The sequence below is a fragment of the Portunus trituberculatus genome, chromosome 26, assembly GCF_017591435.1.
Source record: "Portunus trituberculatus isolate SZX2019 chromosome 26, ASM1759143v1, whole genome shotgun sequence".
Taxonomy (NCBI): Eukaryota; Metazoa; Arthropoda; class Malacostraca; order Decapoda; family Portunidae; genus Portunus; species Portunus trituberculatus.
Window position 1 is genome coordinate 5415463 of NC_059280.1, and position 17607 is coordinate 5433069.

At 40.9% G+C, this 17607-nt stretch overlaps 1 protein-coding gene across 1 annotated transcript in view; it reads right to left on the reverse strand.

Moving 5' to 3' along the window:
* The window catches only part of LOC123509329 (ubiquitin carboxyl-terminal hydrolase 7-like), an 84789-nt gene that overhangs the window by 34550 nt on the left and 32632 nt on the right, over positions 1-17607 (reverse strand). The window contains exons 10-14 of the mRNA XM_045263556.1: positions 17178-17370; positions 15752-15905; positions 14314-14595; positions 12355-12489; positions 1436-1546 (exon numbers count right to left, since the gene is read on the reverse strand). Of these exons, the coding sequence (XP_045119491.1) occupies positions 1436-1546; positions 12355-12489; positions 14314-14595; positions 15752-15905; positions 17178-17370 (875 nt within the window). The remainder of the gene's footprint in view (positions 1-1435; positions 1547-12354; positions 12490-14313; positions 14596-15751; positions 15906-17177; positions 17371-17607) is intronic.

Below are 17607 nucleotides of genomic sequence, written 5' to 3' on the forward strand. Positions count from 1 at the left end.
TGGTGGTGGTGGAGGAGGAGGAGAGAAAACAACAGTAAAGAAAAAAGATGATGAGAAAGAAGAAGAAGAAGAAAACAAGAAGAAGAAGAAGAAGAAGAAGAAGAAGAAGAAGAAGAAGAAGAAGAAGAAGAAGAAGAAGAAGAAGAAGAAGAAGAAGAAGAAGAAGAAGAAGAAGAAGAAGAAGAAGAAGAAGAAGAAGAAGAAGAAGAAGAAGAAGAAGAAGAAGAAGAAGAAGAAGAAGAAGAAGGAAGAAAATGTAACAAGAAAGAAAGAAAGAAGGAAAATTAAATAAGTCTCTCTCTCTCTCTCTCTCTCTCTCTAAGGAATGATAAGAGGGAGTAAAATGAGAAACAGACAAACTTATTTCAGCATTCCACTTTGTCATGGTGAAACATCATCATTTCAGAATAAGACCAAAAACTGGCTCCTCCTCCTCCTCCTCCCACAAACAGCCTAGCCTAGTAAGGACCTAAGGGTCTGTTGCTGTTTGTCTTCCTTTGTATATTCCTCCTCCCTCTCCCTCCCTCCCTCCCTCCCTCCCTCCTCCTCCCTCCCTCCCTCCCTCGTCCCTCCCTCCCTCCCTCCTCCCTCCTCCCTCCCTCCCTCCCTCCTCTCCTCCCTCCTCCTCCTCCCCTCCCTCCTCTCGTCCTCCCCTCTCTCCTCCTCCTCCTCCCTCTCCTCCTCTCCTCCCTCCCTCCCTTCCCTCTCTTCTCTTCCCTTCCTTCCTCCTTCCCTTCCCTTCCTTCCTTCCTTCTCCTTCCTTCCTTCCTTCCCTTCCTTCCTTCCTTCCTTCCTTCCTCCTTCTCTTCCCTTCCTTCCTTCTTCCTTCTCTTCTCTTCTCTTCTCTTCTCTTCTCTTCTCTCTCTTCTCTTCTCTCTCTCTTCTCTTCTCTTCTCTCTTCTCTCTCTCTCTCTCTCTCTCTCTCTCTTCTCTTCTCTCTCTCTCTCTCTCTCTCTCTCTCTCTCTCTCTCCTCTCCTCTCTCTCTCTCTCTCCTCTCTCTCTCTCTCCTCTCCTCTCCTCTCCTCTCCTCTCCTCTCCTCTCCTCTCTCTCTCCTCTCCTCTCCTCTCTCTCTCTCTCTCTCTCCTCTCTCTCTCTCTCTCTCTCTCTCTCTCTCTCTCTCTCTCTCTCTCTCTCTCTCTCTCTCTCTCTCTCTCTCTCTCTCTCTCTCTCTCTCTCTCTCTCTCCTCTCTCTCTCTCTCTCTCTCTCTCTCTCTCTCTCTCTCTCTCTCTCTCTCTCTCTCTCTCTCTCTCTCTCTCTCTCTCTCTCTCTCTCTCTCTCTCTCTCTCTCTCTCTCTCTCTCTCTCTCTCTCTCTCTCTCTCTCTCTCTCTCTCTCTCTCTCTCTCTCTCTCTCTCTCTCTCTCCTCTCCTCTCCTCTCCTCTCCTCTCCTCTCTCTTCTCTCCCTCTCCTCCTCCTCCTGCAACAGTACTTACATCAACAATGGGCTTGTGTATGTCAGTGTTGAGGTCCAGCAGTGTGGGTCTGTTGGTCTTGTTGGTGCGCAGGTTGAACGGCCACGGTCTGATCTGCTCAATGGGATATTTCTGCAAGAACAAGGAATGACATCAGGAAAGCTGCTTCTTCTTTCAATGCAGGATGAGTACTGGTCAAGGGCAACAAAGGAGTGAAAAGAAGGCTCTGAGGTACCAGTCTTAAAGGAAAGGTTGAAAGAAACACTCAAAATCGGAGGATGTATCTGGAAACCTCCCTCTCGAAATAGTTCAAGTCATAAGGAGGAAATACAGAAGCAGGCAGAAAGTTAGTTTATCAGAGGAAGGTAGAATGATTGAGTTCTGGTTAACTCTTGCATTAGAGGGCAGAACTGGGGTGAGGGAAAGTGTTGTGCAGTGAGGCTGTGGAAGGAGAGGCATGCAGTTATTAACATCAGAAGAGCAACTACCAGGAAAATAGAGGTGGAAGATAGCAAGAGATAGCAAGTATGGCCTTGAAGTTTTGCCATTTGCGGAGTGGTTTAAAGTTAGCTGCATGTCACCATGATACACAAGTTATAGGCGGTTACACCAAAGATGCGCTTGGGTGGTGATACGGGCCCTAATATGCCCACCACTATAAATAAAATTGCCTGCGCCACTAATGGGTGGAAACTGAACAGCACTTCCTATACATACTCTTCAAGTTACCAACAGGTGCTATAGGCAAGGACATAAAAAAAAAAAAAAAAAAAAAAAAAAAAGATACAACACTGCAGTGATGAGAGAGGATGAAGACAGTCAATTGAAGTTGATGAGACGATAATCCTTAGATTCCACCCTGTCTGACGATTGTAAGACCCTCTCAACTTATTTCTTTCTTCCTGTGACTTGAGATCTTTCACAAGGCAAGTTTCAAGACTAATCCACTAGTCACAATTATTTCCTACCACACTCTGGGTATTGGCACTGATGTGGGCCCTTGATTCCACCCTATCTGAAGAATGAAAGACCCTCTTAAAGGTATTTCCTTCTTCCTGTGACTTGAGATCTTTCACAGGCAAGTTTCAAGACACTACTAATCCACTTGTCAGAATTGTTTCCTACCACACTTTGGGTACTGGCACTGATGTGGGCCTTTTGTTCCTCTAGTAAGTGTCCCTTATCAAAATAAATAGTAAATTAAATAAATAAATAAATGAATAAATAATAATTAATGAACGTATGAACTTAATGGTTTCTTGCACCTTCTCTCAGTTCTCACACTACAATACAAGCCAATCAGCACCACAGGGAGTACTACAACATGAAGCCTACACAAGCATATACAAGAAAAAGGGAATTAAAGACACATTTTGCAATTTTTACTCCATTCTACCCCCATTAATCCTTTCACTGATACCAAACAATTAGCAGCACAAGTAACAAAGTTTTTTTTACCTTTTCTTTAATGTTATGGCCTATAGTGCCTGTAGGCATACTTGAAGAGTACATGTGGGAAGCGCTGTTAAGCTTTCGCCCATTAGTGGCGCAGGCAATTTTATTTATAGTGGTGGGCATATTAGGGCCCATGTCATCACCCAAGCGCATCTTTGGTGTAACCACCTAGAACCCGAGTATCATGATGACACAAATGGCATAGCTTCAAAGTGGTATGTGATGGGATTCAAGCCTATGTTTTGCACGTAGGTGGGAACGATGTCAGAGCAGGTGGGTCGGAGGAGTTAGTGGCAAGATTTCAGGAAATGTTAGGCAAGATAAGGGAGAGTGGTAGGAGGTGTGTAGTGTCAGGAATCTTGCTTCGTGTGTATGTTAGCAGGGAATGGTTGTCTAGAGCCATTGGTGTGAATGAACGGGTAAAAGGGATGTGTAAGGATGTGGGTGTCAGCTTTGTGGATGTATGGGATAGGTTCTATGGGCGAAGGGATTTGTATGCTAGGGATGGTGTGCATCTGAGTAGGAAGGGTGTGGATGTGCTGAGTGGATGTCTGGAGGGGGGAGTTGGGATGGAGTGTAGAGGGTGAGGTAGCAAATGCATTCCAGAAGAAATATGCTAGACATAAATTAGATAGGATAAACAGAGATAGTGAAAAGATTAGGAAAGATTTCCAGGTGCAAATAGGAGAGAATAAGATTAGGATTCCAAATAAGGAGACAGCATCTAGGAAGGTAGCTGGACTTAAATGTTTTTATGTAAATGCCAGGAGTCTTAGGAACAAGAAGGATGAGTTATCTAGTTATATAGTTGAGGAGGACTTAGATGTTGTATGTGTCACAGAGGCATGGGTAAATGAGGAAAAGTTTAGGAAAATAGGAAAGAATATGAAGTAGATGGATACATTATGTATTTACACCAGAGAATTGGTAGGATAGGTGGAGGAGTAGTTATTTATGTAAAAAATCCTTCATTTCCAGTCAGGTTAATGGTATTAAGGTAGATAACAGAGTAGAGTCCTTATGGCTGGATGTTAGAGTAAACAAAAGTAAGGTTATTAGAGTAGGAGCTTTTTATAGACCACCTAACCAGTCAGCAGATGTAGACAACCTTATGGTAGATGAGATAAATAGGGGTGTACTAGTCAGACAATTATCTTAGGGATTTTAATCTTAAGTCAGTAAACTGGGAGAGGATGGTAGGAGATGCTAGTGAAAATAAGTTTATGGAAAGTTTTCAGGATAACTATTTAGTGCAGATGGTAGATAAACCTACTAGGGGGAGGAAGGTTTTAGACATAGTACTAACAAATATTGAGCATTGTTTAAAGGAAGTTGAGGTAGGAGAGACTTTAGCAAACAGTGACCATCATATAATTAGATTTATCATTAATTCCAGTAGGGATAATATAGTGAATAAGACTAGAGTCCCAAACTATCAGAAAGGCAATTATGGTAGGTTACGTCAGTTATTAGGAGAGGTAAACTGGGAAGATAGTTTTGGAAATAAAACTGCACAGGAGATGTGGGATATTTTTAAGGTTGTAGTAAAGGGTATAGTGATGCAGTGTATCCCTTACAAAGATATAAGGCAGAGAAACAGGAAGCCATTATGGTGGACTCATGAGATAGGTAGCCAGATCAGAGAGAAGAAGAGGGCATACAGAGAGTTGCAGAAAAGTGGGGAAGATGTAGATTTGATTAGGTACAGACAGGTCAGAGATGATTTGAGTAAGGTTATAAAAAAAAAAGTAAAAGGCAGGCAGAGATAAAACTAGCTAGAGCTGGGAGTAAAGATCCCAAAAAATTATATAGTTATTACAAGGTCAGTGATAAAAGAAATAAGGATAGGATTGGACCACTCAGAAAAGATGGTGTAGTAGTGGATCAAAATGAAGACATAGTAGAATTATTGAATGAACAATTTTCTTCAGTATTTACTAGGGAAAGAATAGGAAATCCTGTTACAAACAGTGCGACGAGTAGTTTAAGAGCTTTAGAAAATATTGATATAAAACCGGAATTATTAGGAAATTTATTCTTGAACTAGACGATAGGAAAGCTAGTGGTCCTGATGAGCTACATGCCAGAGTACTTAGGGAGGGTGTAGACAGTATTTCTGAAGCACTTAAGTTAATCTTTGAAAGATCACTTAGGTTTGCTGAGATACCTCAGGACTGGAAGTTAGCTAATGTTACTCCAATATTTAAAAAGGTAGGAAGGATGATGCGAATAATTATAGACCGATCAGTTTAACTAGTATAGTATGTAAGATACTAGAGAAAATCATTAAGGGTAGTATTTGGGAGCATTTAAATGAGAATAGATTAATTAGAGATACCCAACATGGCTTTAGATCAGGGAGGTCCTGTCTTACAAATTTGCTCGATATCTTAGAATATATTACCAAGGAGTTAGATGATGGAAATAGCATAGATGTTATATATCTAGATTTTAGCAAGGCGTTTGATAAGGTACCGCATAGGAGGCTAGTGTACAAATTGAGACTACATGGGATAGGGGTAGGTTAGTTGATTGGATTAGTGAATGGCTTTCTGATAGGAAACAGAGAATAGTATTAAATGGGGCAATGTCTGAGTGGAAGGAAGTGGTTAGTGGGTACCCCAAGGATCAGTGCTAGGACCTCTTCTTTTCTTGGTGTACATTAACAATTTAGATATAGGAATTAGTAGCAAAGTATCAAAGTTTGCAGATGATACTAAGATAGCATGTGCAGTACAGGGTGAAAAGGACAATTACAGAATACAACGAGACCTGGACAGGCTGATAGCATGGGCAGACAGGTGGCAGATGGAGTTTAATTCTAAAAGTGTCAGGTTATGCATTTAGGTAAAGACAACACAAACTTTAACTATGAGATGGAGGGATGTTGGCTAGAGGCAGTAGAGGAAGGAAAGGATTTAGGAGTAGTGATAGACAGGACTATGAAATTTTCAAAGCAATGTTTAGAAGCAAGAAATAGGGCAAATAGGATCCTGGGTTTTATAAATAGAAATGTTAGTTATAAAAGTAAGGAAGTGGTGCGTAGCTTATATAATTCCTATGTTAGGCCCCATTTAGAGTATTGCATACAGGCCTGGTCACCCCACTATAGGCAGGATATCAACATGTTAGAAGCAGTTCAGAGAAGAGCAACTAGGATGATACCAGCATTAAAGCGCCTGGAGTATAGAGATAGATTAAAGGAATTAAACATGTTTTCATTTGAGAGGAGATGTATAAGAGGGATATGATAGAGTTATTTAAAATGTTCTCAGATACAAACTACATAGATGTGAGATCTTTCTTTACCTTAGAGGAGGGAAGTAGGACTAGAAATCATGGCAGGAAGATTAGAAAGCAAGGCTGCAGGTTAGATATAAGAAAATATTTCTTTAGTCATAGGGTGGTAGACTTCTGGAATGCATTGCCAGAGACGGTTGTAAATAGCACTAGTTTGACAATGTTTAAAAACAGATTAGATAAGCACTTAAATTTATTAGATTTATAATTATGTATAGCACTGCATGATAGTTTTATAAGAAATTTACTATAGTTAAACAAGACATGATCCCCATGTATGGGGACCACAAATTGTAGAGGATTTCGCTGCAGGACTTAGCCCTGTTAATGGGCCAAATATTTAGAATTAGTATATAATGTATTGTGTACTTGTAAGTGTATCTTTAAGTACTGATGACGAGGTCGCTGTGCGACTGATACAGGATAACCTAGATGGGCCCTGGTGGCCCTTTGTTATCCTATTATTTATGTTATGTTATGTTATGTTATGTTATATGTTATGCACGGACATCTGCCCGATCCCACGCTCACCACCTTATCCACTAAACCACTGCAATTCTTTGTAAGTTAGCTATGAGAAAGAATGGCTGCTGCAACTTATACCCAGTTTACAGATTCCCTTAACCTCTTCAGCACCAAGATGTGTTTTCATATTTATTCTAGTTACTATTTGGTGATTTGATTTAGCTTCATAAAACTTATGTGGCGATTAAAATAGTGAAGACTCTGGTCATTAATCTTTTGACTTCCATAGACTCTCCCTAATGTAAATAAAATCTTCTAATCATACCCAAATCTCAGGTAAAAATACATCTTAGTACTGAAGAGGTTAAGGATTGGCCATTCAGGAAAAAAAAGAAAAAGAAAAAAAAATGTTCACCATAATAATTTTGTATTCATTATGTATTTACTACTGACAAGACACCACAAGAACAAAAGAAATAAATGAATAAATAAAACAAATATTGGCAATTCAGGAAAGCAGAGTCAAATATAAGTAAAGGGTTATAAGAAAGAGGAAAGCCTTGTGCTGCGGCCTCACTGCACAAGCATTTCTTCTTCCTCTCATTCCTATTGTGTCTAACCCTCTAATGCAAGAGTTAACCAGTACTCTCAATCATTCATACCTTTCTCTGGTAAACTCTGGAACTCCCTGTCTGTGTCTGTATTTCCACCTTCCTATGACTTGACTTCATTTAAGAGGGAGATTTCAAGACATTTATCCCTTTCTTTTGGCTAAACCTCTCAGATCTGTAACAGGGCTGGCAACTGAGAGGGCCTTTTATTTCATTTTTGTTGCCCTTGGACAGCTTTCCCCTCTTACACACACACACACACACACACACACACACACACACACACACACACACACACACACACACACCGCTCCGTGGAGAGCGGACGTGCCTCCTGCTCAGAGTGGCATCTAACTAACACTCCACACGCTAAGCAATGTGCTTGAGTGAGAATCGTTATTACTATTGAGGGGCGACCAGAGCGAGTGAACGAGTGTACAGAGTGAACGTAGCCTGGTGGCGTGTACATGGGAGTGATTGGAGGTGTGAGAACCTCCACACTCCAAACGACAGAGCGGGAACCACACAAAGGCCAGCCATAGCAGCCGCCAACGCGTCCCACCACACACACGTAGCTACCAGGCCTGGCCCCCAGTGACCACACACCCACATGCTCCCAGGAAGAGTAAAAAAAAAAAAATGGATAGACCAGTAAGAAATAAATTACCAAATTCAAAATATGTCGATGACTCCCAGGGAGCAAAGCCGAAAGTGGCCAGTCAAAGCATGAGTCCATCTTCAACAGGGGCAACAATGCAAGGTAGATTGGTAATGTTGGAGAAGAGATTTGAGGAGTTGGTGAAGGAATTAAAAGTTCAGAGGAGTGAGGAGGAGCAGGATAGAGAATTCCGCAAGGCTTTGAAGGAAAGAGTTAAGAGACTGGAGGAAAATGAAAAACGATTGGTGGATGAGAAGGCACACTTGAGAGTGGAGGTTGAAAAATACAAGAGACGGTTGGAGGAGAAAATGGAGAGTAGTAAAGGAGAAAGATGACTTTAAGAAAATGATTAGTGAGCAGAATGAAAGGTTTGAAAGGGAATGGGAACTGAAGAAAACACAATGGACTGAGTCGAGGAAGCAGAGATGGTTGGATTACAAGAAATAATTAAAGATCAGTTGAAGGAAGACAAAAAGAAAGGTCCAAGGAACTGGTTAATGTAATGAAGAATAAGGAAACATTGATAAGGAAATAGCAGAAAAGAAGAAGAGTGTGTTAATATTTGGGATGAAAGAACAAAATATAACATATAAGCCTAAGAGAATTAAGGAAGAATTAAAACGGTAAGAGATCTGTTAAAAATCTAAATGATGATGAAAAAAAGACCTACAAGAAGAAGTGGAAGAGATCCATAGACTGGGTCCGTATAAGGAGGGAGTGAGCAGACCGATTAAAGTAGTACTGAAGTCACAACAATCTGGAGGATATCCTATATAGAACATCAAAGTTAAGAGAGATAGAAGGTTGTAAAGAGGTGTTTGTGAGAAAGAATAGAAATGAGGAAGAGAGGAGAAGATATAAGGAATTGGTGGAAGAGGCGAGAAGGAAAAATGATGAGCGGTCTGAGGAGGAAAGAGAAAAGGTTTTTTGGAGAGTTATAGGAGAGAGAGTCAGAAAGTGGTATGTGGAAAGAAGGAATGCGGAGAAACCCCTAGAAGGAGCAGTGGGTGGACCGTAATGTATGCTAATATAGATGGGATACTGTCAAGTAGATTGGAATTGCAAAACTATATGATGGTGGAGAAGCCTGATATAGTGTGTTTGACTGAGACAAAATTGCATGAAAAAACAAAGATAAATTTGGATAATAAATATAATATATGGAGAAAGGATAGAGAGGATAAAGGTGGAGGAGGAGTTATGATTATGACGAAGAAATAAATAAATGTGGATAAGGTTTGGTATGGGAAGAACAACACAGAAGTGATAAGCATAAGGATAAAAAGTGATGGAAAAGAATTAATAATCATGGTGACCTATTTACCTCCTAAAACAAATTCTTGGACATTAAGAGAATACGACAATATGATCAAGGATACTTTACAGAGTTTGGAAAGTGTATTATCTGGAAAAAGAAAGGTGATACTAGTAGGAGATTTTAATTGTAAGGAGGTGGATTGGGAAAATCTAGTAAGTGGTGTTGGAGAGAAGCATGGGGAGAGAGATTTCTTAATCTAATGATGGAAAATATGATGGAACAGAGGGTGAAGGAAAATACTAGATATAGAGGAGATGATGAACCGGCTAGACTGGATTTGGTGTTAACAAGAGAAGTGTACCTATGTGGAGATATACAATACAGGTGTCCTTTGGGAAAGAGTGATCATGTGGTTATGGAAATGCAGATAGCAACAACACAGCGAAGGAAGGACGAGACATACAGGAGTGGTAGATTGAATTATAGAAAGATGGACACAGAAAGTTTGAAAAATTATTTCAGAAAATTAGATTGGGAGATGTTACAAATCAGAGAAGTGCAAAAGAAATATGAGATTTTTATGAAATATTATAAAGAAGGAGTTATGAAATTTGTACCAAAGTATAAACCGAGAGAGGAAGGAAGAAAGGATTGGTTTAATGCAACTTGTGTTAAGGCTAAGGAAAAGAGAGATGTGGCTTGGAAAAGATGGAAAAGAGCAGGAATATACTAAATAAGGAGAATTATAGAGTGGCGAGAAATGAGTATGTGAGGGTAAGGAGTGAGGAAGAAAGAAAATTTGAAAAAGATATTGTAGACAAGAGTAAGGAACATCCAAAATTGTTTTACAGGTTCATAAATGGTAAACTTAAAAGAGAGAGTCCATTGAAAGATTAAAAAGAGAGCAAGGGATAGTAGATGACCCTAAGAATATAGCGGAATTGCTAAATAATAGGTTTCAGCAAGTATTTACTGAAGAAACAATGTTTGTAAAGCCTCAGAATGTACAAGGAAATGTGCACATGGATGACATTAAGATACCTAAAAAGGAGTTATATAAAATGTTGGAGGAACTTAAAGATGATAAAGCGATGGGACCAGATGAAGTTTCAGGAAAATTATTGAAGGAGTGTAGAGAAGAATTGATTGATCCATTATATGATAATATAAGGTGCTCATTAGAAACAGGAAGTACCGGTGGAGTGGAAAAGAGCTGAAGTGGTGCCCATTTATAAGGGAGGCAGTAAGGAAGAGCCTCTTAACTATAGACCTGTGTCTCTAACAAGTGTGGTCGGTAAGATTTGTGAGAGGGTGATAAAGAAATATTGGATACGGTTCCTGGAGGATCATAAGTTATTATCGGATCATCAATCTGGCTTTAGGAAAGGGAGGTCATGTGTAACAAATCTACTGAGCTTTTATTCAAGAGTGGTTGACAAAATACAAGAGAGAAAGGGATGGATGGACTGTGTATATTTGGATTTAAAGAAAGCTTTTGACAAGGTACCTCACGAGAGACTGTTATGGAAATTAGAGATTTATGGAGGACTGAGAGGAAAAGTGTTAAAGTGGATGGAAAACTACTTGAGATGGAGGGAGATGAGAACGGTAATAAGGGATGCAAAGTCAGACTGGTTGGTGGTGGAGAGTGGAGTCCCACAAGGCTCAGTGCTGGCACCAATACTTTTCCTTGTATATATTAATGACATGCCAGAGGGAGTAAACAGTTATATTAATTTGTTTGCGGATGATGCGAAGTTGTGTAGTGTGTGAAGAGTGAAGAAGATTGTGAAATTTTACAGGCAGATCTGGATAAGATTTGGGAGTGGAGCAAGAGGTGGCAAATGGAATTTAATCTGAGCAAAAGTCATGTGATGGAGATGGGGAAGAGTGGAAGACGGCCAAGAGGGTCATATAAGATGGGTGAAGAAGTAGTGTTGAAAAAGGTGGAAAAGGAAAAGGATTTGGGAGTGATAATACAAGACCATGGGCAGTTTGAGGCTCATATTGATAAGATGTTTGGAGAAACGTATAATTTGATAAAAATATTGGATTAGCCTTCCATTATATGGATAAAGATATGATGAAGAAATTAATTAGTACGGTAATTAGACCAAGATTGGAATATGCTGGAGTGGTTTGGTCCCCTTATAAAAAAAGCATATAAGGAAGTTGGAGAGATTGCAGAGAATGGCAACAAAAATGGTTCCGGAATTGGCAGAAATGACCTATGAGGAGAGATTAAAAGAAATGAATTTGCTTACCTTGGAACAAAGAAGAGAAAGAGGAGATTTAATACAGGTTTATAAACTGTTGAATGGACTGGATGAAGTGGATAATGAGCAAATGATGTTGAGAGAGGAAAACTTAAACAGAACTACAAGATCGCATAGTAAAAAGATAGCCAAGGGAATATGCTTGAAGGATGTGAAGAAATATAGTTTACCACAAAGATGTGTGGAGGTGTGGAATGGTTTGAGTGAGGAGGTGGTATCAGCGAGGAGTGTGCATAGTTTTAAAGGAAAGTTGGATGTGTGTAGATATGGAGACAAGGCCACACAAGTATGATACCCAGGCCTTGTAAAATTACAACTAGGTGAATACAACTAGGTGAATACACACACACACACACAGCTTTCCCCATAGAGTGATAGGTATATGGAACAGACTGGACAGAGAGGTGGTCCGTGCAAAGTCTATACACGACTTTAAGAGAAAATTAGGCACTGTGAGATACAGAGACGGGACAGCACGAGCATAGATTCCCCTCCCGTAAAATATATCTAGGTAAACACACACACACACACACACACACACACACACACACACACACACACACACACACACACCAGAGGACCGGGGTTCGATTCCCCGGCCGGGTGGAGATATTTGGGTGTCTCCTTTCACGTGTAGCCCCTGTTCACCTAGCAGTGAGTAGGTACAGGATGTAAATCGAGGAGTTATGACCTTGTTGTCCCGGTGTGTGGTGTGTGCCTGGTCTCAGGCCTATCCGAAGATCGGAAATAATGAGCTCTGAGCTCGCTCCGTAGGGTAACGTCTGGCTGTCTCGTCAGAGACTGCAGCAGATCAAACAGTAAAACACACACACACACACACACACACAGGAAGACAGGCAGGTTAGCAGTGTATCAGCCAGTGAAGCATTACAAGACAAGCAGGTCACAACACTCACAAGGCTCTCGGCAACCTGCTCCATGAAGTCTTGCAGTGTGGCGTTCTTCTTGACCCGGAACATGTGATATCTGGCCTTGTCGGGGTCATAGAGATCATTCCCCTGGTGACCCAAGAAGGCATCCTCCAAAATGACCTGATAGGGAGAGGCACAACAGTGAGAGCTGGAAAGTTGACGCTGTGTAGGAGCGAATCTACAAGTAATTTTCAAGTATTTAATTTTTCTTGGTAATTATTCAATGTCGCCATCAAAGTTACTGGAGTTCTTATAATTTTGGGAGTTTTGAAGGCCCTAATGGAAGTTAGTGGAGTTTCTGAAGGCTCTAATAGAAGTTATTGGAGTTTTTAAGGCTCTAATAGAAGTTATTGGAGTTTTTGAAGGCTCTAATAGAAGTTATTGGATTTTTAAGGCTCTAATGGAAGTTATTGGAGTTTTGAAGCCTCTAATGGAAGTTATTGGAGTTTTGAAGATTCTAATAGAAGTTATTGGAGTTTTGAAAGCTCTAATGGAAGTTATTGGAGTTTTTGAAGGCTCTAATGGAAGTTATTGGAGTTTTTGAAGGCTCTAATGGAAGTTATTGGAGTTTTTGAAGGCTCTAATGGAAGTTATTGGAGTTTTGAAGGCTCTAATGGAAGTTACTGGAGTTTTGAAGGCTGTAATGGAAGTTATTAAGGCTTTTGAAGGCTCTAATGGAAGTTATTGGAGTTTTTGAAGCCTCTAATGGAAGTTTTTGAAGTTTTGAAGGCTCTAATGGAAGTTATTGAAGTTTCTGAAGGCTCTGATGGAAGTTATTAAAGTTTTGAAGCCTCTAATGGAAGTTATTGGAACTTTGAAGCCTCTAATGGAAGTTATTGGAGTTTTTGAAGACTCTAATAGAAGTTATTGGAGTTTTTCAAGGCTGTAATGGAAGTTATTACAGTTTCTGAAGGCTCTAATGGAAGTTAATGAAGTTTTGAAGCCTCTAATGGAAGTTAGTGGAGTTTTGAAGGCTCTAATGGAAGTTATTGAAGTTTTGAAGCCTCTAATGGAAGTTATTGGAGTTTCTGAATGCTCTAATGGAAGTTATTGAAGTTTTGAAACCTCTAATAGAAGTTATTGTAATTTTGAAGCCTCTAATGGAAGTTATTAGAGTTTTAAAGGATCTAATGGAAGTTATTAAAGTTTCTGAAGGCTCTAATGGAAGTTATTTGAGTTTTCAAAGACTAATGGATGTGAATGGAGTTTTTGAAGGCTCTAAAGAAAACTGCAGATGTTTTCAAAAGCTCTAATGGAAGTTATTCAAGTTTCCAAAGATTCTAATGGAAATTATTGAAGTTTCTGAAGGCATTAATGGAAGTTATTGAAGTTTTTAAAGGATCTAAAGGAAATTACTGGTTTTCAAAGGCTCTAATGGAAGTTTTTGAAGGCTTCAATGGAAGTTATTGGCGTTTTCAAAGGCTCTAATGGAAGACAAGACAAGACAAGACAAGACAAGACAAGAGGAGAGGAAAGAAGAGAGGAGAGGAGAGGAGAGGAGAGGAGAGGAGAGGAGAGGAGAGGAAAGAAGAAGAGAGGAGAGGAGAGGAGAGGGAGAGGAGAGGAGAGGAGAGGAGAGGAGAGGAGACAAAATCAACACCACTTTTGAGACAAGATGTTAATGCAGTCTTAAATGGTGCTCTCAAAGGTCAGAATTCCAGTGATAGATGAGAGGAGAGAGGAGGAGACAAAATCCACACAAGGCCACAGACACACTCAACACACACTCACAAGGCCACAGACACACTCAACACACACTCACAAGGCCACAGACACACTCAACACACACTCACAAGGCCAGACACACTCAGCACACACTCACAAGGCCACAGACACACTCAACACACACTCACAAGGCCACAGACACACTCACTCAAGACACACACACACACACACACACACACACACACACACACACACACACACACACACACAGACTCCCACCTGGACACTCATGTAAAGATGTGCCTCTGTTCTCTCCTTCCTCCTGATCAACTCGACTCTCTTCTCCTCGTACAAGCGGTCGATGAGCTCCTGTGGGATGTCCTTCTCTGTCACCGGCTGCAGGATGGTGCGCAGGCAGGACTCCCGGATGTACACCAGCATGTAGGCGTTGGTGCAGTGCTTCACCGTCAAGCTAAGGTCGTCCTCATGCCCACCGAAATTGTAGTGAATAGCCTCCATCTTCGAACACCGCGATACCACATCGTCGTCAAACTTACACCACTGTCAGAGGTGTTGGTGGTGTTAGTGGTGTGGCAATGAAATAAAGCCAGCATAACCTAACGTTATTGTATATTGTCTAAATGCACCACTGATGGACGTTTTGATGATGTTGTTGTTGTTGTTGTTGTTGTTGTTGTTGTTGTTGTTGTTGTTGTTGGTGGTGGTGGTGGTGGTGTTGGTGGTATTGGTGTTGGTGTTGGTGGTTGTGGTGGTAGAGCAGCACTAAACTGTACCAAAATAAAGCAAGCTAAACCCCCAACCAAGCCTAACCTAACCTAACCCAACATAAAACTGACCTAAAAACAGTAAATAAAATCAAATAAGAAGAAAAAAAAAAAAAAGGACTAAGTTAACCTAAGCAAACTTAACCTTGGCTCAACTCATCCACTAATGTCATTTTGTCGATTTATGAACAAGAAAGACATGATCTGACCTAACCAAAAAAAATCATCCAATTTTCACTAATGTGGAAGGTGTGTGTATGTGTGTGTGTGTGTGTGTGTGTGTGTGTGTGTGTGTGTGTGTGTGTGTGTGTGTTGCTGTTGTTGTTGTTATTGTCTTTTTTTTTAATGCATAAGAAAGATCTTAACCGAAAAGAATTGTCCAAGTTTTGCTAATATGGAAGGTGTGTCTTGTTGTTGTTGTTGTTTTGTTGTCTTTCTTTTTTTTTAATGCATAAGAGGTAATCCAGGGAATGGTGAGGGCTAAGCATTTCAGTATACACACAACACACACACACAGAGGACCAGGTTGACACAAAATACTGCTAAGACAACAGAGGAAACACATGGAAAGAAGGAAGACAGGAAAAACTGAGTCAATCCATCCCCTTCACACTGAGACTGCTTCCTACCCTGCACCTCCTCTGACATCACAGCAAGGCCACACAACACACTGGCTCACCTCTGCCCCTTCACAATGAGACTGCTCCCTATCCTGCACCTCCTTTGACATCACAGCAAGGCCACACAGCACACACTGGCTCACCTCTGCCCCTTCACAATGAGATTGCTCCCTACCCTGCACCTCCTTTGACACCACAGCAAGGCCACACAACACACACTGCCTCACCTCTGTCCCTCCTCCAACTTCCTGACTCACAGTATACATAAGTAGAAAAGAGAAACAGGGGGGTATCAGTGGCCAGATGACTCACCCGTCCATCTCCTTTAGGGTTGATGAAGACAACATAGTGGCCACCGTGGTTGTCGCCGGAGTGCACTAGTACTGCATGGAGGATGTAGGTGGCCGGGGTGGTGTCTGGCTTCTGTAAGAACTGGTCCATGTTTAGCTTCTCAGGAAATTCATATCTGTGGAGATTGAGAGAGGTTGTGATGGCTGGAAAGGTGACATGGTGGTTATATTGGATAGGAATTAAAAGGTTGAGATATTGCAGTGAGTTACAATTATGAACTCCCTGCCTGCTTCTGTGTTTCTGTCTTCCTATGACCTCAACTCATTTAGGAGGAAGGTTTCAAGATCATTGTAAACTTTTCTACTTAATGCAGGAGTTAACCAGTACTCTCAATCATTCATTCCTTTCTCTGGCACACTCTGGAACTCAATTCCTACTTCTGTGTTTCCGTCTTCCTATGACCTGAACTCATTTAAGAGGAAGGTTTTAAGATGATTGTCCAACTTTCTACATAATGCAAGAGTTAATCAGTACTCTCAATCACACCATTCCCTGGTAAACTCTGGAACTCTCTGCCTACTTTTGTGTTTCTGTCTTCCTATGACCTGAACTCATTTAGTAGGAAGGTTTCAAGATATTTACCCCATTCTTTTGGCTAACTCTCTCAGACCTGTTTGGGGACTGGCATTAAGAGGGCCTTTGTGTTTAATTGTTTATTGTTGTCCTTGGCCAGATTTCCCTTACATAAAAAATAAATAAACTGACTACCTTCAGCCTCCCTCTCATTGCTGGAATACTGCACCTCTTGCTATATTCTCCTTATTTTCTCCCTAATGGCTCTTCTGATCTTGCTTACTGTATGCCTCCCCTCCAATTGTGGTCTCACTGCATGACACTATACTTCTTCTCACCCCTACTCTGTCTATCTCAAATCCAAGAGTTAATCAGTCTATCACCACTAATCTGTCCATCTGCCTAATGCATGACTTAAATAGTATTCTTTATCATTCACTAGTTTCCCTGGCACACTCTGGATCTCAGTGTCTGCTGTTGCATTTCCTCTTTCCTGTGACTCACTCTTTCAGGAGGAACGCTTCAATACGTTTATCTTCAAATTTTACCTGATTCTTTTTAAAACCCTTCACTACCAGGACACATTTCCCTATTCATTCTGGTGACTATTTGGTGACTTTCTACAGCTCCACAAACTTATGTTGGGGCTTAAAATAGTGAAAAGTGTGGCCATTTATCTTGTGCCCTCCATAGACCTTTGCTCAAGTCAATAAAATGGTCTAATGGTACACAAAACTCAAGGTAAAAATGTGTCCCAGTACTGAAGGGATTAAACTCTCTTTAGGAACTGGCAGATCAGACGGCCTCTTCATTTTCACTGCCCTCTTACACTACAAACTACCACTACCACCACCACCACCACCTCCTGGCCCACCTGTCGTTAATCTTGACATTGGAGTCCGTGATAGGGTCGTACTGAAAGCGCATCAGGTGGAGGTGCAGCACAGGTGGAAAGCTCTGAAAGATGACGCCCTTCTCAGCCTCCTGCAGCCCATGTTCCCCGGCATCATACTTGTTGTCCCCCTCCAGGGTCTCCACGCTGATGTAGTCCTTGAATGACTCGTAAACTGCAAGAGGAAGGGAGTGAGTGGCTTGTCTGTACTCTAAAACATGTGCACTGCTTTCCAAACACTCTACTTCAAGTGATGAGAGGTTTAAGGGTGTTGTTTTAGTTCTAGAGACAGGTTAACAGATTCTTATACCTTATTAACCAGAAAAACACTCTTGTGAACCTCCACTACTATCAAAAAATTCAAATTAAGTGACAGATTGAATTTTAAAGGTGTTTTTATGGTTCTAGAGAC